The sequence below is a fragment of the Coturnix japonica genome, chromosome 5 (genome assembly GCF_001577835.2).
Source record: "Coturnix japonica isolate 7356 chromosome 5, Coturnix japonica 2.1, whole genome shotgun sequence".
In the NCBI taxonomy this organism is placed as follows: Eukaryota; Metazoa; Chordata; class Aves; order Galliformes; family Phasianidae; genus Coturnix; species Coturnix japonica.
This window is the reverse complement of record NC_029520.1, coordinates 4,347,867-4,368,199: the sequence shown is the minus strand read 5'-3', so window position 1 is coordinate 4,368,199 and position 20,333 is coordinate 4,347,867. Positions and strand designations below refer to the sequence as shown.

General features: G+C 38.7%; 2 protein-coding genes across 12 annotated transcripts in view; one reads left to right on the top strand and one right to left on the bottom strand.

Annotated features, from left to right (window-relative positions):
* The first annotated feature begins 3,634 nt into the window (after positions 1-3,634).
* Positions 3,635-16,748, top strand: EIF3M (eukaryotic translation initiation factor 3 subunit M). Its single transcript, XM_015863499.2, has 11 exons — positions 3,635-3,762; positions 4,591-4,723; positions 5,277-5,415; positions 5,800-5,923; positions 6,459-6,553; positions 10,493-10,576; positions 11,784-11,883; positions 12,371-12,452; positions 15,382-15,525; positions 16,000-16,060; positions 16,480-16,748. The coding sequence occupies exons 1-11, from the start codon at positions 3,721-3,723 to the stop codon at positions 16,598-16,600; spliced, it is 1,125 nt and encodes a 374-aa protein (XP_015718985.1). The 5' UTR covers positions 3,635-3,720; the 3' UTR covers positions 16,601-16,748.
* CCDC73 (coiled-coil domain containing 73) overlaps positions 12,381-20,333 on the bottom strand; it is a 69,694-nt gene continuing 61,741 nt past the window's right edge. For 10 of the 11 annotated variants that reach the window (XM_032444717.1, XM_015863495.2, XM_032444719.1 and 7 more), the window contains 2 exons: positions 20,113-20,246; positions 12,381-17,539 (listed from right to left, as the gene is read on the bottom strand). In XM_032444717.1, the coding sequence (XP_032300608.1) occupies positions 17,336-17,539; positions 20,113-20,246 (338 nt within the window). In that variant the 3' untranslated portion in view covers positions 12,381-17,335. Of the gene's footprint in view, positions 17,540-18,664; positions 20,247-20,333 lie in introns of those variants that run through there. The other variant, XM_032444721.1, reaches the window with a different exon arrangement.

The following is a 20,333-nucleotide window of genomic DNA, read 5'->3' as shown; positions in this document are numbered from 1 at the left end:
CTACATCTCCAGACACCCCTCAATATACATGTTTGAATACCTGTACTATCTCTCTTTATTCAGTAATCTCTAAATATAATGAGCCAGGGAGAAGGCTGATAAATTTGACCTTTATATATAAAGCAATTATATATGAACAGTTGGCGACTAACTTAATTCATCCTTCATTCAAAATTATTGGCGATCAACCTTGGAAAGTAACCTTTAGTATACATGCTGTGCTTTTATGCCTTCATTACACACATGACCATATGAGAAATACACTACTTGACTGAGTGAGCACAGGTAGAATGCAGTCCTGACAGCAAATACCTCAGTCTAATCAGTCACTACACAAACATCCCTTCCTTCTCTACAGAAACTGCTGCATCTGTAGAGTTTCTTAGCAAACAAACAATTTGCCAGAAGAAAAAACAAATACGGCCAAAGCCAATTTCCTTCATATTTCCATAAAATCTCAAAAAGGTGTGTTTTTTTCCCCCTGCAGGTATAATTCATAAACAAGCTACTTGTTTTGTTTAACTTTGGTTTAAACACAAAGGGTTTCTATTGTATAGTTCGCAAAGGTCAGAGTCAAATGCTTAAACTTCAGGTTCCACCGAGATAAAGGCACTGTGCTTTGCTAAGTTATGCTATTATCCTTGGTTATAATCTTCACTGACTTCAGAAATAATTGCTTTGCTTAAACAAAAAGGAAGTCTGATTCTAATTTGCTATCTAGATCTACATTCTTATATTCTTTTTATAGATTTCTGAACAACTTATCACTGGCATCTTCCTTCACTCAAACATAAGTGAAAGTTTTATCTTACTTCGGATATCACCAAAATAATTTATGACTAAGGAAACAAAACCTTTTGTCTCACAATATATTTCTTTCCGACAGCTGTGGTATTTCACTGAAAGCACAAAAGCTGTGACGGTCTGAACTGCAATCAACCATTTTTAATAGGAAATTTTTACAGACTTTTAATAAGATCTCCTAGCATAATTTATGGGGAGAGGTTTTGAAGTGAAGAGGCATTGTTTGGCAAAGTGTTCTTCCTCTAATCTCAGGAAATTTAAATAATCGAGTGCTCATTTCCTCTAAACTTAGGATTTCTCCTAAAAAAAAATGGTTAAGAAAAACACCTGCTACACTAGAAGCAAAATAAGTGCACCTAGGCCCCAAACAAAATGTATTTCTAATGGCTGCTCAAAGGCAAAATACTTCATGTCAGAACAAATTATTACCCAGAATAATAACACAGTATTGGGTTTAGTCTGTGTGTTCAAAGTATTTTGTACATAGCGTGCTGGTTAGGACAACTGCAGGTTTGTTTGTTTGTTTCACTCACATAGTTAAGGAGATTGAAAATAAGTGGGCGAGCAGTTCATGAACAGTTTACAAGAAAACCAGAGAAGGACTCAAAAGTTACTGCACTTACTGAAGCAATCCACAGTTCCTCTGACTACAGAGCTTGGCTGGGGTGAAGAAGAAAATCAGGCTTCCCTGAGACCTCTGGTAAGTCTTGCAAGAAGAGGCTCATGGGGTATGTCAGCACTTTCACTTTTGTCCCAGCCAGAACTAGGAAAAAGAAATCAGAAAACTAAATAGGAGGCACATTTCTATACATCAACAAAGATAATTAAAGCTCCTGCACATGAAACAGACTCTGTTTGGCTGACTGGGTTTTTGGATGACATCCAGAATTTATTCTAACTTTTCAGGGTAACCCATTGTCCATGTTTATGATTTACAGTAACAGCTGTCCTAACTGTGTTCCCCCAGACTACTTTGGATAGAACACCTCTCCAACAGGGGAAAACAAAACAAATTACAGAAAGAAAGAAGGAAAAGAGAAAGGAGAGAGAAACAGAGGAAGAGGGGGGAAAGCCTTTAATGGAAGGGCTGAGAACAGCCCAGGTGCAGTCAGTGCCAGGGACTCGTCCAGGTCATTGTATGCTGAAGACCTCAAGAGGGCACTCAGCACAAGACAGAGTGCATTAGAGGAATCCAACGAGGTGACTGCAGTTCATTCCTAGGCCAGTTTGCACAAAAAGCAAATATCCTTACCATTTTTTTTCCAGAGAGCCAGCTCTGCTTTCATCTCTTCATCACTACAGATACAGAACTGTAATAAAAATAATAATAATAAATAAGTCTGAGGAGAGAAAACATGCCATCATAAAATGTATTCTTCATTTCTATATCAAAGAATACCCCTTTCATTAATATTTTTAACAACAGAGGACCAGTTTCTACATTCACCACTAAAACCTGACTTTAAAAAGGTGTTGATTTCAAAGGTGTGCCAGCCAAAGAACTTGGCTTTCTTCAGTCATTATGTTCAAGACGTGCAGGACAGAATATCACTTCCTTAGACTCCACCCCTCTGGCTTGCCTACAGAAACTAAATGAGACCCAAAGCAGTTTACACTGGGTTCCAGTCAAAACGCACCTTCTCTCTGCAGCCAAGCCTCAGCAGGGTGTTTCTGTCTCCACACCTGTATATATTCACACAGGTGCTCAGCAGCCACTTGTGATGTGGCGGGGCCTCCTGTGGGTGGGCTCCTGCTCTGCCCTGTCTGCACAGCGCTGCTCCCAGCTGCTCCAAAGACCTGCAGTCATATAGATGACCCTGGGCCACAGATCCAGAGCAGTTCTGCACCCCAGCAGCCTCTGCACAATCGCTGCCTCTCCAGGCAGAGCTTTAATCCTATCTGTGCCCGGCTTCTCAACTGGCTTCACAGACTGCAAACAGGATTATAAACAATTGCCTTGTTCCCATAGAGATGTCATTATTCCGATAAAACTGAAACCCATTCTTCTACAACATCCTCTTTACATTGGTAGTTTCACAAAACACATACGGGTGTTTTGTCTCATATTCAAAGTGGACTTCCTGATGCACAAGTTCAAACCCCAGCTATCATCTATCATCTTAATTCTTCCGGGACAAATAAAGTATCGTGCAACATACCATATGTGGATATTTCAGCAGTGCTTTTTAGAGGCATGTCCTGTCATCCCTCTGTGATCAATGGTTATTTTACTTCTGTTTATTTAGAGTAATACATAACAAACTGTGTACACTACCTAAACAAAAAGCAGACACCAAGGTGACGAGTCGATTCCCTACATGAACCCAGCCATTGTGGGACCCGGGGACACTTGAGACACCTACATGAAGCAGCATGTGAGCTTTGGGAGCCTTGTGGCAGTTTGCAGCTACAAACCACATCCTAAGGCACAAAGTGATGCTAAGCTTTGGCACCTGGGGATCTGCAGCAGATCAGATGTACCACGTATTATTCTCGTTTTCCCCTTGTGCCAGCTGTGCTGCTCAATGCAAGCATAAAGACTAATTGGAGTCATGGCTTTTACCGGGTTGAACGTGCTCTGTGCAGACATAGAAGTGGATGCTAGAGCTGCTCTGGTGTTCAAACTCCATAACGAGGTCTGTCTGTTACGTGGTCAGGTTTGTAGGTGCGAAAGGGGCAGGGGGGCTGCATGCAGCAGCACTACAGGCTGCAGGAAGTCACTAAGTTTCCAATGTACTTTTCTCTCTGCAAGTTACAATGTGTAAATATGTGGGCACGGATCACCCCCCCGCTTCCCAGCACCCCTTCTCCCCTCCCCAAGGAAGCGGAATTGGGTGTCTGGCGTCAGCGGAAGCCGCTCCGTCTTTCCGGTGCGGCGGCGTGCTCGGCCCGGCCGCGGCAGCTCCTGCTGCAGTCATGAGTGTGCCCGCGTTCATCGACATCACGGAGGAGGACCAGGTCTGCTGACATGGGAGGGCAGCGGGAGGGCAGCTCCGCCGCTGGAGCCGGGTCTCGGGCTGGGAGGCGGCTCCGGCTTTGGGGCAGCCCGTCGGGCCGGCCCTGCCGTGTAGGGGTTGCCGCTCTGGCTGCCCAGCGGCACAGCTGGGGTGGGAAGGGGCACGATAGAGAAACCTCGGCTTCTTTTAAGCGGTGGACTTGGAAACCTATAGCAGCTACATTCAGGAATAGCAGCCTTCTGTCCAGCTCTCACCTGTCCCAGTGTCCAGTAATTGTCCCTTGGATAGTTAATTAGCCTGGAACGTCCTCAGCAGTCAGGGGGCCGGGAGCACCTGGTGATGTCCAGCAGCACCGTGTTGGTTTGACACTGAACCTGACAGAGGATACATCTGGTGTTACAGCTGCATCCAGGTCAGAGGTTGCCTGTGAGGAGGCAGAGCAGGTCATATGATTACATTGGAAACCATATTTTATTTGTCTGTTTATACACTTTCCTGGTGAGGACACAACTAAATTCTTAGGGGTTGTAAAAACTCATAAGAAAGCATCTTTCTCATACAGTGTTACCAGGCTGCAGTCCTGCACTCTGTAGCTGTAAGTGACATGTACCCACTGTGAGGAAGCTCAGCAATGTGGTGATGCTCTCAGTTACTGCCTCTCACACTGAGCTGGTGTTTGGGTTATACACTGTCAATGGGGAGTGACAGTGCTATGAGATACTGGGTAGTGCCAAGAGATGTCAGCTTCTGCGTGAGCAGCAGGGGAAGAAAATCTGTAAGTAATTCTATTGCTTTAATAAATCAACTGTTTGTGTGTGTTTCTTTTAAGGCTGCAGAACTTCGAGCTTACCTGAAGTCTAAAGGAGCTGAAATCTCTGAAGAAAACTCTGAAGGGGGACTTCATGTGGACTTGGCGCAGATCATTGAAGTCTGTGACGTGTGCCTGAAAGAGGATGACAAAGGTTTGTCACTTCAAGCGTTGCCAGTTTTGCTAAACACACAGCAATTAATGTTTTCAAATAGGTAACTGTGAGCAGAATTTAGCTGTGTTGGATGGCTCGCGTGTTAACTAACACATGCCTATCTGTGAAACTGCAAGTACTTAATTCCAGCACTGCCACGTGAAATTTGCATTTGCTCTGCCCCTCCCTTCCTCTAACATCTACTGCCCTTTGAAGGAGTCATCAGTGGAGCTTGACTGTGCTTGTTATGGAGGCACCTGAGCTGTATATGAAACCGGTTTTCCCTCTGAAAAGCTTATATGATGAAGGTTCAGTGCTGGTTGATGTTTCTGGTGACGGATCAAGTAGGTAGCAAAAAGTCAAGTCTAAATATCTGTTAGTGGAAGCCTAGAAGACCACACTGAGCCAAATCTTATGTCTGATCTGACAAACATCCAGATTGGCATTGTTGGCATTTTATCTTTTGCAAAATAAGTATCCATAGTAGAATTAACTGCAGCACCAAAGAGCTGCTACTGATGGTGACTGTTGCTGTATGTTTTGTTCTGTGCAGATGTTGAGAGTGTCATGAACAGCGTAGTCTCTTTGCTGCTTATCCTGGAACCTGACAAACAAGAAGCGCTGATTGAAAGCCTGTGTGAGAAGTTAGTGAAATTCCGGGAAGGAGAGCGCCCGTCTCTCAGGCTGCAGCTGTGAGTATTTGACAGAGAAAAGTGAGACGGTGGTAACTTGCAGAGGGAGCGCATTATTTCATATGTGTCTGTAAATCAAAGCGTAGAATGTTGGATTAAGATTTGTCTGTTGTAGGGAAAAGTGTGAAAAACTGAATACTGCCATTCATAAAATATTGTTATACATTCTTTGCTAGGTATTATGAACTTAAAATGCACAGTGCTTTTGGCTTCTCTGCTGGAACCTGTTATTAAACCAAACACTGTTACAATTCAGCATGGACTTATGGTGCTGCCAGGTGCTTGTACTACCATGCACATGACTAGAAGCATTTATATGCATTCCTTTTTCCTAAATGTCTTCCTAGCCCTTTTTAACTCAGTTTTTTGTTCTTTGTGGTTCAGACTGAGCAATCTCTTCCATGGGATGGATAAGAACACTCCTGTGAGATATACAGTGTACTGCAGCCTTCTTAAAGTGGCCTCATCATGTGGTGCCATCCAGTACATTCCAACTGAATTAGATCAGGTAATTATCGTGGTGCTTCAAGTTGTGGCTTTGGTATTAACCACGCTGCATTTCACTAAGTATTACTTGGAGTTGATACAGACCATCTCTTCCTGCTAAAGATTGCTAGAGTCTATGAAATAGAAATGTAGAACACAAAACCTTTTAACCTTTTAAAGGTCTACATTTGGAATCTAGACCAACTTACCATCTATTTTTTGTCTCTACTTCTGCGCATAGTTCCATGAGCCTGTTTCTTGTGGTAGTAATGAAAGTGAGGAGCTTGGATCAGGAACATCGTGTTCCTTGCTCTGGAATTGCAGCATGTTGAAATTTCTTGTCCTTAAGGAATGTAATGTAATGTAGAGAATGAAGACTTCTAGCTTCCAGTGTAAAACTGCCATATTCTACATGGGGAGCCTGATAGTCAGAGGATACAGAGGATAAATCTCCGTGAAAGATACTTTGAATCCTTTTCTGCTTGAGAGTCAGTAACTACAGTTTTGTTTTAGCCTTTTTCCAGTGCTTCCTTTTCACTTGGTCCTTTTCTACTTAGGTCCGAAAATGGATTTCTGACTGGAATCTCAGCACAGACAAAAAGCACACTCTTCTGAGACTGCTGTATGATGTCCTCGTAGACTGCAAAAAGAGGTATAGAAGACAAGTAATAGATTACTGCATTTTACATTGATGTGTTGCAAGTTATATTAGGAAAAGTGTTTCTTACGGCACTTTTAAAATGAATTTGAATTACCAATTCGGTGCAAGTATACCTGTTGCTTTTTCCTTTGTTTTAAGCAGTCTCACATTAAGCCATTTCTTAAACTATTCCTTTTTATGACTATTAATCTTTGAGCATTGTAGTGTTATGCCAAGTCTATTTGGCATAAGTTTAATTGCACTTTTGACATTTTAGTGCATGGCAGTGCTATCTCTTTTTTTAATGATGTTGGGAGGCTTATCAATCACAGTTAACAGAATCAGTCTTCTAACATAAACATTACCATTAGGACAAAGCTTTCCACTCATCATCAAAATTAATGTCTGCACAATACCTGCTTGACCATTTTAAATCATTATCCTGGATCATAAGTGGTATCTTTGATCTAACAAACTTGGCAGACCAGTGTCTTCTGGCACGTAAAGCAATGCCGTCTGCACCATGCCTGTAAATTAATGTAAATCTCAACTGAGAGCTGCCATCAGTTTATCTCGGATATGTGATAGGGTGTTTTGAATGCATTGGCCAGGGCTGTTGAGATGGGCTGAAGTGGTTTCAGCATATAGTTCCACAACGGTGTCAGCCTGTCTGTCTAACTTGTCCCTGCTGTGGGTTGTGGGAGGAGGCAGAGCAGCGTTTCCTGTCTTTGCATGACATCGTACTACTGCAGAAAGAAGCACTTCTGTCCCCAGTCCATTTCTCTGTGTGTACACATGCTGGTGTAGGCACTTGTGCAGCTGTGCAGTGGATTGGATGGGGAAGTGACCTTTCTGGGGAAGAAAGGCAGGTGTGGAGCTGTTGAAGTAGGAGGAGAGTTTTTTCTGGCAGGAGAATTAGCTTATTCTGGCCTCATGCAACTGTAGCCTGGAAGCGCTGTGTCAGCATAGCAGGATCATTTTTACTGAATCTCCATTTAGGGGCAATTAATCCTCATGGAGTTGTTACACTGTGAGCTACAACATTATGGCAATTTCCTGTCATTAATGTTAAAATGCTTTTGCATTGATGATACTTCATAGCAGATTTCAACTGGTCAAAATCATTTCAAAAATGTTAGTTGGATTTTATATACGACATAGCACTTCTGTTTTAAAGTATTATACTGATAATCTGTAACGCTCTTACTTCTAAAACATTTCTCATCCTATTGATTTATTCAGAGGTTTTAATTAGCTAAATTCCCATATGTTATAGCTAACTATGTTTTAACTAGTCTTAATATCAAAATATGTGAATTAAACTTCTAGCTTTTGTTCTGTGCTATGAGTAAGCTTACTACCAAGGTTATTTAGCAGATAGTTGCCCAATTGCAGGGGAAAAAAAAGATGTTTTTGCTTACAAGTAATATTTTTTAAAGTGAGGCATTGAAAACATCTACAAACTCTGTAATATATTACTCTGCACTCAGTGTCCTTACCATCTGTTGCAGTGAGCTTTGCAGTGAATGGAGCAATTTTTCAGAGCACTTACGCTCTTCTCCAGGAAAGAAAACAAGGAGTGACCCCTGCACCTTTGACCTGGTTCACTCTCCTGGATCAGTGGGCAGTATTTGCAATAGTATGGGAAACTCACAGCAGCATTCCAGCTTTAGCACACAGGAATGCTGTTCGGTGTAGCGGTATGGGAAGATAAGTGGGAACTGAAAAATAAGCAATAAAAATCATACCTCAGTTACTTTGTTGATTTATAATCAAGGAAAAAAAAACATTGTTGAAAGGAATGGAATCTCGGTTCTTTGGCTTCCTTTATGTTTTAAGTTCAATTAACATGGCAGAAGAGATGGCTTTCCAGACCTCAGAGTTCTTTCCCCCGTGGTTAGCTTGGTAGCAAACAGCTCCTGAAAAGCTTGTTTTATCAAGTCTTTTCCAGTCACATTCTGATTGAAATTTCTTTTTTCTGATGATCAAAATCATCTTGAGCTCTTTGAGGAAGGGCTCTTATCTTTCCATTGGTCAGATAAAGAAAAATTGGTAGGGGCAGCTGGAAAATTGATAGCTGGTGTCGCATGTTTCTAGGTTTTTATATTTGGCAGATGAACTTTGCCAGAGGTAAGTTACTTTCTCTGCTACTCCTGATTCTTGCCATAAAGGTTTGCTGGTTGTTTTCTACATCAGCTTGCTTAATATTCAGCTTTTTCCTAGCTGTGTTGGTATGAAACATGCTGCACATGTGCAAAGCCATCTAAATTTGTTTCATTTCACTATTATGTGGCTATCTGTTCTTCTACACACCAGCATCAGGTGCCGTGACAAGGCATAGGCTGACCTCTTCAATTACAGATAATTCCTGCTTCCCACACTGTCTGAATATTTGCACTGCACATCTGTGACAGCTGGGAGCAGAAAACATCAAAACATCAACCTAGGAGCACAGAACTTCACTCTACAGAGAAGATGTCAAATAGCAGTTCTATGAGGTTTATGATAAATACTTATACAGTCATTGAACTGAAAACATAAAAAACTTTTTTTTTTTTATTGTAGCTTGTGCTGCTACTTAGTTACTTCCATATGAGCGTGGTACCTGCTGATAGCCTTGTGCAGGTTTAGTCCTCTCTTGTGCAACATCTGCCATTACTTTAAGTAGTTAAATGAATAAACTGTGTAACAATAAAGTCTCAAATTGATTTAAGCAAAACTTGGTAGGTCTACTACGCTGCAATTGTATATATGTTTTGACTGGAATACTGTTAATTTTCTTCATGGGGGAAATCTGCTGTATCTCTGCAGTTGACATACTTTAAAGGAAGAATTGAGCTTTACGCTGTAGCTCAGAGAGAACAGTATCTTCCCTTCCTGTCCCCTCAGAAAGTACTTCTGCATAAAGAGGATCCCAAGGATATGTGCACCGAAGCCAGTCTGTGTGCATGCACAGGGAATTTCAGCAAAGCTCACACTCTTATTATCAGATAATGGTTGTATCTACACACAGACGTGGTAGGCCACGTCTAAATACGAAGTATTAAGGAGGCATCAGTGAAATCTGTTATCTGTCTGGACAAACTATCGCAGCTACCATCTTTTGGTAGTTAGTGAGGATGCCATAAAAATAGGTAATAAGTTGTTTTTGATGATGCTTTTTTTCTTGTTCTGTTTTCCTGCTGAGAGCTTTGTAAAGAAGCACCAGAATTTGCTGGCATCACTCGTGGTGAGAACTGATACATAAAAATAAATAGAAATTAATTGACACAGTCTCTTTCTTGTCTGTTTGGAGATGGCTTGCAGTAACATTGAGGTGCTGTTTAAAACATCTGGGTAGACGAGGCTCAGAGTTTACTCCATTTTGTTAGAACGAATGCCTGTTTTCTAAAAGCTGTCTGTCATCGCAGCGCTGGGAGCTACTTGCTTCGAGGCAGTCTGAGTTGCTTGAATTGCTGGCCACTTCCTCAGTTAAATGAGCAGCTCTCACTCTGAACACTTAGAGACAATCTGTGAAAGAAGAAAAGGGAGCTTTTACACAGCTATTTTTCTGACCATAAATATCCTTTAAGATATGCCATTTTACATTTGAAATAAACTTTGCAGTGCTACTTATTCTGCAGTGATTAAATCCAGATGTGCATAAGAGGAGCATTCTAGTGAACCATATAAAGCTGTTCCGAGCTCAGAAAGCTTTTTCCATAACCAGCAGGTAATTTATCAATTTAAGAGAATGAAATGAAGGGTGAAGATAAACATTTTGTAGAACAAGAATTGAAAGAATACATCTAGTTAATTTGTTCTTTCCACTAGAATTAAAATGGATCATCTACATCTTTTCGAGTGTAATTTAATTTGACCTGCAACATCGTGATGGGATTATTTAAACATTTGAATGTGTTGGAACTATTTTTTTAGCTATCCTAAGATGACTTTATTTTTATTCTTCAGTGACACCGCAGCAAAAGTCATGGTGGAACTACTGGGGAGTTACACAGAGGACAATGCTTCCCAGGCTAGAGTTGATGCTCACAGGTAACACCGACTTCCCAGTTTTTAACTGTATTGCAGTATTCTGTTGATTGCTTTATGTTAAAGAGTTTGGAATGGCCTTTTGGCAGGGGCCTTTTTTCTATAGTGTAGCTGACCTGATGAAGAGTTTACAACCTGTGGCAGGTTTGGGTGTTTCTACATTCACTCCACTGTGCAAGCGTTCAGGAATAGTTCTGCTCACTGCTGAACCTTAGTAAAATAGGTTGTTTACATCAGGTATCAGAAGCTGAATTGTCTTCCTGTACTTCAGGGATTTTTTTTACTTGCTGCCTATTTGAATCTTGAACTTTAATGTTCTTTTATTGCTCTTATTTCTAGGAGCAAATACTACTAAGGATATGGAAAAAAATAAAACCACTTGGTGGATATGCTTTACTTACAGGCAAAATTTTGCCTTCTGCCTGCATCACTCTGACAGACTTAGATCTTTAATAAGTTACATAGGTCTACTCTGTGTGTATTAGCTTGTGCATAAGCTTGCAGGAGAACCAGAAGGACTTATTTTGTAAATTAAAACATTTGCATAAGTAAATAAAAACCTCAGTGACTACTGAAAGAACATCCCTGCTTAGAGTTGACCACACTGCTGTGTCAAGGTAGACTTCAGGTTCTTCTGGGTGTGTGTTATGTGGCAGGGTCGCGCTCTAGGCCATCAGCACTAGTGTATAGCACTAACAGACTTCTAATGTGCTGTTGAGCAAATGCTTTCATCTAGAGTTCTAGAAACACTTTAGGACTGTTTATAGTCTGGAGCTGCAACTGATAAATCATAGGTCTTGCAGTGTTTGGTATTGAGGTTTTCTCTGCTTAATGTCACATGTTCAAGTATAATTAATCTTCCTAAACGACTTGATTCTATGAAATTTTAGGAGGACAGTAAAAACACCACAAAGAATGAAGGTTTGGCTGGAAGTAAATGTAATAAATGCACAGTTGGATACAGTAGGTTCATCTGCAGTCCTACCACCTGGCAAATCTTAATTGTGATATGGGGCAAAGCACTGAGCACTTGCTCTTGTTTTTTTCCATTTGTGAAACAAAGATTAAAGTTACTTAGGAATGTGACATGCCTTATATTTAAGTGTAGTTAAAAACGCTGGAATATCTCCTAGAAAGCAAAGAAAAACAAATGGGGTTGCATCTGAAATGTGTATTGCTGTAAAAATAATCATTTCTCTTTTTTAATTAGATGTATTGTACGAGCATTGAAAGACCCAAATACCTTTCTCTTTGACCATCTTCTTGCCTTAAAGCCAGTCAAATTTTTGGAGGGCGAACTTATTCATGATGTGAGTAGCTTTCTTATTAGCAAGCTGGTTTTATATCTTACCAAGTCCTTGCCTTATTAATGTCTTTAGAAGGTCATTGGAATAGTGGGCTGTGTCATTAATCTCAAGTTGCAATGTACGAGTTTGTTTTTTTTTTAAATGGTCTTAGCATCAGAAAATTAAAATTTTACATGTAAATGTATAGTAGAAAGTTCCCCTCTAGAAGCTTCAGAAAATCAGTTACAAGTTGCACCTTCACTGTAAATTCTTTTGGCAAAACTGCCTTTCTGATCTGAGAAAATAATCACAGCACAGATTGCCCTTGGCTTTCAGCAGGAGACTTTAAGAACTGTAAACTTATTGTTTTGGGGATTGTTTATTTGTTGGTTTGTTGGTTTTTTTTTCCACTATGAATAGAAATTGCAGTGTTTCATGTGTCTGTGCTTTCTCCAAAGAGGGGAAACAGAAAATCTTTCAACTGTTCTTACATTTGTTTTCCATCTTCCAGCTTTTGACAATTTTTGTAAGCGCTAAACTAGTATCCTATGTCAAGTTTTATCAGAACAACAAAGACTTCATTGACTCACTTGGTAAGTTTTCAAGTCGTTATGTTTCTGTCATGGCTTATGATAATGGAACCGACAAAGGACTTCAGTTCCAACCCAAATACCAAAAGACAATTTTAATAGTGATTTTTTTCTTGGTGTCATTTTTTTTTCCTAAACAGTGGATTAGACTTGAAATGGACTGTCTACGTGTGGTTTGTAATCTATGCTAGGACAAACTATTTTGAGGGTTTCAAGTAGGAATCTGTTTTTCTCTGCTTCGTTCATTTAAACCCTTTTGGAGGGGATATTTAGTGCATTGGTACATCAGGCTGGGTCGGAGATGACAACTTCAATAAGTGAGACAGCAGCTTGTATAAAACTCTTAGTGAGCATTTTAAAAAACACTAACTTCATAACAGCAAATACTTCAAATACTTCCCCTGAACAGTAAGGTAAAACATGCAGACTAGCGTACGTGTGTGTGCATGTGCTGATGCATTAGACCTAGCAAGTCACAGTCTGTCCCAGTTAATTTGTTTCATCACATGAAGCAATGTGATGGAATGTTAATGTCAGCACCCTCTTTATTTACACACTGTGGAAAAAAGGAGTAGTAATTAACACTTTGACACTCCCCCGTGGATGTGTAATTGACTGTTTCAAAGGAGCACTGGTTCATAAGCTATTGCATGCATTAAAATTACGTTTTTTATATTCCAGCTTTTTAGGACAGGGGTCAGTGACAATGCAGAAATTGCTCAATGATGCAGGTTTTTTTATTACTGCATTAAGGTTTTGACATATTAGTAATGAATAAATGTTTCCATAAAAATCTGATTATTATTTTTTTTATAACTTTGATTTTGAAATGACACTTGAACACAAAGTGAATGCATTTGAATAAAGGCACAGTTGTACAAAAAACTGAGTTTAGTGCAGCCTTTTAACATAGGCATTATTTTTTTTAATGAAGCGTGGTCTAATTCTGAGAATAATTATGCTCAGAGCTTAAAAATGCTGGTATTCTGAGTACTAAAATGATAGTTTTTGGGGTTTTTAAGATAAAAATCAGTAAGTTTTCAGTAGTTTGTAACTGTGTGTATAGGATAGTGTTATCTTTTGTCTTTTTATCTGAACATTAACTATAAGGATGTTTCATACTTTCTAAGAGGAGAGGGGTTGTTTTTTTATATATATACATATATATATATAGAAATTACTTTTATGTGTTGAAATGGTTTATCTGTTCAGTACTTACCCATGGAAGTATTTGATGAAAACACAGTTATATCTGTACGTCATACAATAATCACGATTTATTTTTCTTTGCCTTCCTGTGTCTGTGTTTAATTCCATGAATACAAGGTCTACATCTTTTCAATAAGTCTGGTATTCAGGTTATACTAGTAAAATCCTTAAGTATATGTATAGCTGTTTTGTAAAACAACCTTCCCCTTACCTTGATTTCTCACCTTTATGGCACACTCAGAGAGTTTTGATTGTCTTTCAGCTATGAAGGAGGTAGAGATTCTGAAGTAGTTCAAACTGGAATGCTTGGAACTTGTTCTACGTCTTTCACCTATGCCTTAAAAAAGAAAAAAGGCAGATCAGTATAGAAAACAGTATGATTGTTAGAGGAGGCATTCAACAATTCTCTGAAACACCTGGATCTCTTCCCCAAAACAAGTGTTTTTAATCATTCTCTTCCTCAACATTTTCTCAAGTATTGAGCTTCAAAATAAAAAAGGATGTTGTTGATTTTGCAACAGATCTAAAATACTATTAGCTTTACTTGGATCAGAACCAATTACAATTAGTCCAAGAAAGATGTGCAATGAAGGCTCCTACAGGTGGCATCAGTTTGTTACAATTTGTTGTTTTATTAATGCTGACAACTTGGGCCAGCAGTAGCATTATCTGTGTCAACTGAATCGCCCTAACATGGCCACATTTAATCTGGTATCATCAGCAGCCTTTTTCAGAAAGTTAATCAGCATCTCATTTGCATTTGTTAATTAGGGTTAATGTACGCTAATTGATTTTTTGATGCTTGTAGATTTCCATTAAACTTGGTTAGGTATATTTTCTGATGCTTCTCATCCATATGAGTTATAGTGATCACATTTTTGTTGAATTGGTGCCAAATAGGGAGCCTGCATCATAATTACAGCTAATTAACACAACATGATGTCCTCTGCTAATGTGCTTTCCTATTGGAGTATGGATGTTATAAATTCCAAACTTAAATATTTACTGAAGCCATGTGGATGCTTATAATGTCATTCCGAAACCAAATGATTGCCATTCATCTTAAAGGAACTTCCAGTGAAGCTTAGTTGGTGCCCTGGAGAACTTGATAAAGAAAGGCTTTGGCTTATCCAGGTGCAGCTCTGTTCGCCTGCACTTTTACAGGAGTGAGAACTCAGATTTCCATGTGCCAAGCTCAAAGTTCAGTTCTTTGTGTTGCCATTCATGCTACCCTGCAAAAGATCTGACACATCTTAGCATCTCTTTACATGTACTTGAAGAACACTTGCTGCAGAACCATTACAGTTTTTTTAAGCACCTACCTGAGAATGAGCAGTGAGGCTGGAGGAAGGCTTTGACATCACCAGTTATTTTTCTTGCATTGCATGGCTCTGTTTCCTGTTGATCCAACTAAAAACATCACTTGTGCTCTTACCACCCGAGTTCTGTAAAGATGATGTCCTTAGTGGTTCAAAAAATCTCCACTCTCCTCTTTTTGGATGTTCATTTTCATGATGAATTAATAACTAAACCAGGTGTTTTTAGCAGAACACGAGGAGGATGCAGAAATAAATATTACCTCAAAAAACATTGATAAAGCCAGATAGGGTGTTTTCATTATGTGAAATTCTAAATTACTGCAAGGATATATAGTAAAAACCATGAAAAGCAAATTAGATATTATTGAATTAATATCCATAAACTGTCAATACTTTTCACACAGGCTTGTTGCATGAACAGAATATGGCAAAAATGAGGCTACTTACTTTTATGGGTATGGCTGTAGAGAATAAAGAAATATCATTTGACACAATGCAACAGGAACTTCAGATTGGAGCTGATGATGTAGAAGCATTTGTTATTGATGGTAAGAACTGTAACAAAGTACTTTATACAATGCTAATTAACTATACCTTATATAATCTTCTGAGTTAATATTAAATATTGAAATGTTTTATTCTATTCCAGTATAGATGTATCTGTAAAACTTCTGTGCTTGAATGTACAGCTGACATTGAAAGAATTGCTTTCTCAGACATGGGAAATATATTTCAAGTAATTCTGCATAATAAATCATCTGCAGGTTTAATTTGTCACCTGGTTTTGTTTCCTGCCATTAAAGCTATTAATTTGTAGGGGTATTTATTATTATTATTACACGTTTCTTTAATAATTTAGTTTGGCATCAATAAGAAGAAGATACGTCCATCTTACAACATCATTTTGGATTTCTGCCTATTAGATGGTTAAAACTCTCAGCAAAAACATTTTAGGAGGCTTAAGCAATGTAACATCACCTTGTCTTGAAAATAGGGCTTAAAACAGCATTTCTTTTTTGCAGCCGTAAAGACAAAGATGGTGTACTGCAAAATAGATCAGACACAGAGGAAAGTAGTTGTCAGGTAAGACTTAATTCTTCATAGCATTTTGTAGGACTTAGTGTGTTCTAATTATTTCACTTACAGGTGTAGAATATTTTAACTAGAGTCGAGGTATTGTTCCTATCACTTGGTGGTAGTTAAGTAGTTGCTATTTATCATAATTTTATTAAAGCTCAGACTGAATGTGATTAGCTTATGTAATGAAAGAGTCCTATTTTCCAGCACATTTCATTTAATGACCTAATAGTGACAAGAATACTAATGACTATTGTTGCTTTAAATATTTGGGAAGGCTGCAGACTTCTGTAACTGGTGAAGTGCAGCATTTTACAGAAAATAAAAACTTCCCTGCTCGTGTGTGAGATTGAAGTGATGCTGTAAAAGAATAGTTAGGTGAGTATTACATCTAGTAATCATCTGATTTTGTTTTACTTCTCTAGTCACAGCACACATCGGACTTTCGGAAAGCAGCAGTGGCAGCAATTGTACGATACTCTAAACACCTGGAAACAAAATTTGAATCAAGTCAAAAACAGTCTCCTCAGTCTCTCAGACACCTAAAGAAAGTATAACCTGGAAATGTCCCGCTATAGATACATTATATTCAAAACCTTTGACCATTTGTGAATGTTTCCAAAATGTGTACAATTGGTTTAAAGGAGACAGCATTCTAAATTGCAACAGAAAAGCAATAAAATGTGGGAAAATCTCTCGTTGATTTTCTTATATAATTAGAAATAAGTAACAGTAGCAATACCTTGTTTCTTTTGTTGTTGTTTATTAAGTTTTCTCATATGAAGATTGCTCTTTGACAAGAGGTGTGGGGTGGAAGGGAGGTAGATGAGGAAAGTAACAGTGTAAGTAACTGAAGTGAGAGGTTACTATTATCCTGAAGGAGGAGAAATGTGAACCAGGAATGAAACTTGGTAAGTGAGTCATACCCCTTGTTTTAGTGAGGAAAGAGGCAGTATTTAGACATAATCTACTACAGCAACCCTAAGTGGCGTGAGTCTAAAGAACAATTATACTTTGAAACAGTTACAGCAGTGTTCAAAAACAGAGCAGTCTGTCAACCCAAACTGAACTATTTCAATTAGAAGTTCTGGGGAGTGATTTAATATTACTTACAGGTTTATTAAAACATTTCACTTGTGAACTTTTAACTTCAGGCCAAATTCATAACAAGTTAAAACGTGAAAGTACATGAATATACACTATATAGGAATACCTCTACCAGCTTGTCTTACAGAAGTGGTTTATCCACCATGTTTAACTGTCACCTCCTACTGCTGCTTCTTACTGCTGGTCTTCATGTTTCCTTTTTCTTGATGAACAAAGTCTTTCCAAATTGAGGAATTTCTCAATTTCTTCTATTTGGTTTTGTACAGTGGAATTATGAGTAGGGCATCTGTCCTCATCTCTGAGTGTTTCACTTTGTGCTGGAGTTAAAGTCATGGGAGATGACTTCTGCTCATTCAGAGCATTAAATCCTTCTTTCATCTGTCAGGGGGGAAAAACAGTGGTAGTTAATAATAAAAAAAAATCATGTTCAGATTGTTAGCAATAATTTGACATTAAACAGGGAAACATGAACAGAAAAATAAGTCAATTGGAAAATACGTTTTATTTGAGATGCTCACTTCAGCTTGAAAATAAAAGACTCTATAAATTTATAAACCTAACCTTAACATGAGACTTGATACAGAATAGTATGAATAAAAAAGACAAACTTGCACGAGAATGCAGATTAGCAAAATAAATAGTTCAATTAAACAGTTTAATGTTGCAATTGACACTTCTAGTGCTACGCAATAATTTGATTAACAAAACCCAAAATCATGAGGTTTATAGTGTTAACTCCCTCTCTGCTTAGCTTTATAGATGAGAAAACAAACATCATTAACTGAAGCAAGGTCTGTAAGCCTTTGGCTTTGCACGTTAAAGACCTTTTTTTTCTCTGAATAGTTTTAATTACTGTTTCATATATATCCAAAACAAGGAACAAATCAGTGAAGCAGTTTTTCTGCTTGAACAATGAGCTTTCTCCTCATAGCCTTACACTGTGTGCCACCTGGGAAGGACAATGTGCAACAGCAGCCACCTGCCTGAGCATAAGCTCACAACTAAATGGGTCACATGGAGCCAGCACTGCAGTGCTTCTTGGGGATCTCAAATGTGTTGTTCAGAAAGTTGCACGCTAAGGGCAGTTCTGTCTTATATGGATTGTGAGGTGAGACTCTGTTGAGCCATTTCTGAACACAGGATAACTGGCCCAACTACTTGTAAGTCACAGTCTGCAGGCCTGCTTTCAGTTTGGCATGGATTTTCATAAAACAAACTGAAATTTGAAGAGGGATAATTTGCAGTGTATCACTATATGCTGCTACACTAATAATTAAAAGACTTTCCTTCTGCAGTGTACAAGCGTTTCTTGAAGTTTAGGATACAAACATAAAGCACATTGTTCAGTTCACCTATTGGAAATAAAAATCCTATCTGTCAAGCTGAAAACCCTCAGCATTTTCATGAAGAAATGCAAGTAAAGCAATGCATCTTTCTGCCCACATTGTAAGATATGGTAAGTTCTCTTTTATACCATGGGGGGAACATATATAAAAACATAACTTTTTTTTTTTTTTTCAAGTGCTGCATTTTGGTTAAATGAAATTATCCAAGTGGAAGAAGGCATAAATCCGCTCCTGTTATAAATGTACGAGTTAGTCAAAACAACTAAACTGAGCAGCAAAAATTACTGCTGAGCCTCTTCTTAATCTCAACAGCTTTTACATGTCAGTCATAAAAATGACAAATTTAAAGAAAGAAGGTATTAGAACAGCACCAGTACAAAAGGGAAGGAGTGGTCTGCGATGTCCCAGGCTGAGACTTCATAGAGCAATTGCTTGGAAAATAATCTAAGGTCAAATCAGCAAGGCACGCTGTTCATGTCTGTCTCAGCTTTTACTTAGCCTGCACATAAGGAGCTTTAATTTGGAGGTGATGAAGTAGTATAACCACCATCAGATAATGAAATACAGCTTTTTACTTGCTGTAAATTAGGCACTTTAGTCCACCCCTTTCCAGAAGTTCTCAGCTGAAAGTACGGAAGAATAAGCAAGGAAGAAGAAGAATATTGTCATCAATTCTTGGCTCCACCTCAATGAAAAAAAAAAAAAAGCAGGAGGCACAGTATCACCACCTCATTCTCATGCTCAAGTATTGTTACATTAGAAAGGTTGAGTAATTTAATATGACAGCAGCCATCTTCATTTCAGAGAACATGAATGCTAGTAGCACTGAGAATTGATTATACTTAGTAAAAACAGCCAGTTTTGTCACCTGAAAATACTACATCTACATCCTGATCTCAAACCTCATCCAGAAGAGGCAGCCCAAACCGAGACTCTCCTCTAGAGCCTCTTCCAGAGAAGGAGTCCCATTGCAGTTGTAAATTATTCTACTGCTCTTGAATATAATGTTTAGGATCTAACGTGGATCTAAGAATGCAGTATGAGGCATTGCTAGTATCACTCTGAACAAACTTGTCTTACTGGAAAACAACAGCTTGCTTTTCCATTATCTGCTTTCACACACACATATAGTATGTTAACACTAAAACAGTAAACTTAAAAATGGTATTACGTAATTGCTGCATGGTATAAACTGATAGGCTGTCATTCATAGATCAGCTGATTTTCTAAGCCATTCACAGACTCTAATAAATAAGATGCTCCTATCAAATAAAGGAAACAGTGGGTTTTATACTTTTCTGTGCTACTTTTTTTTTTTTTAAACAAAGAAAAATCTCTAGGTGATGAGTTTTATTAAGGTACACGATGAACTACCCTCTTCTTCCCCTCCCAAACAGACTGGTTAGCATCTGTTTGATTCATACGCTGTGACTTTTTCCTGCTGCTTTCTATCAACCTTAATTGTGAAAAATGGTGCCTAGTTGCCCTTTTGATATTATTTTGGAGATTGACTCAGTCTTAAAGTATCCAGATGCGTACAGTTGTACAAATATCTGTGGAATTAGCTCACTGAGGTCTGGTTCGCAATATTTTTAATTGACTTACATGTTCTGTGGGAAAAGAAGAATCATAAAAAGTCTTTGCTATAGCATTCCATTCTTCAGTAGAGTCTCCCTGGGGGTCTCGGTGGATACTAGAGGTATTCAAAGTGTCGGCGGCTCCGTTAGAACTGGTAGAACCTGATTGACGAAAAGGAAATGGTAACAACTGCATTTTATTCTCTAGGCACTAATTGTAAAGTAACTACATTTCTGGTTTACCTCTGA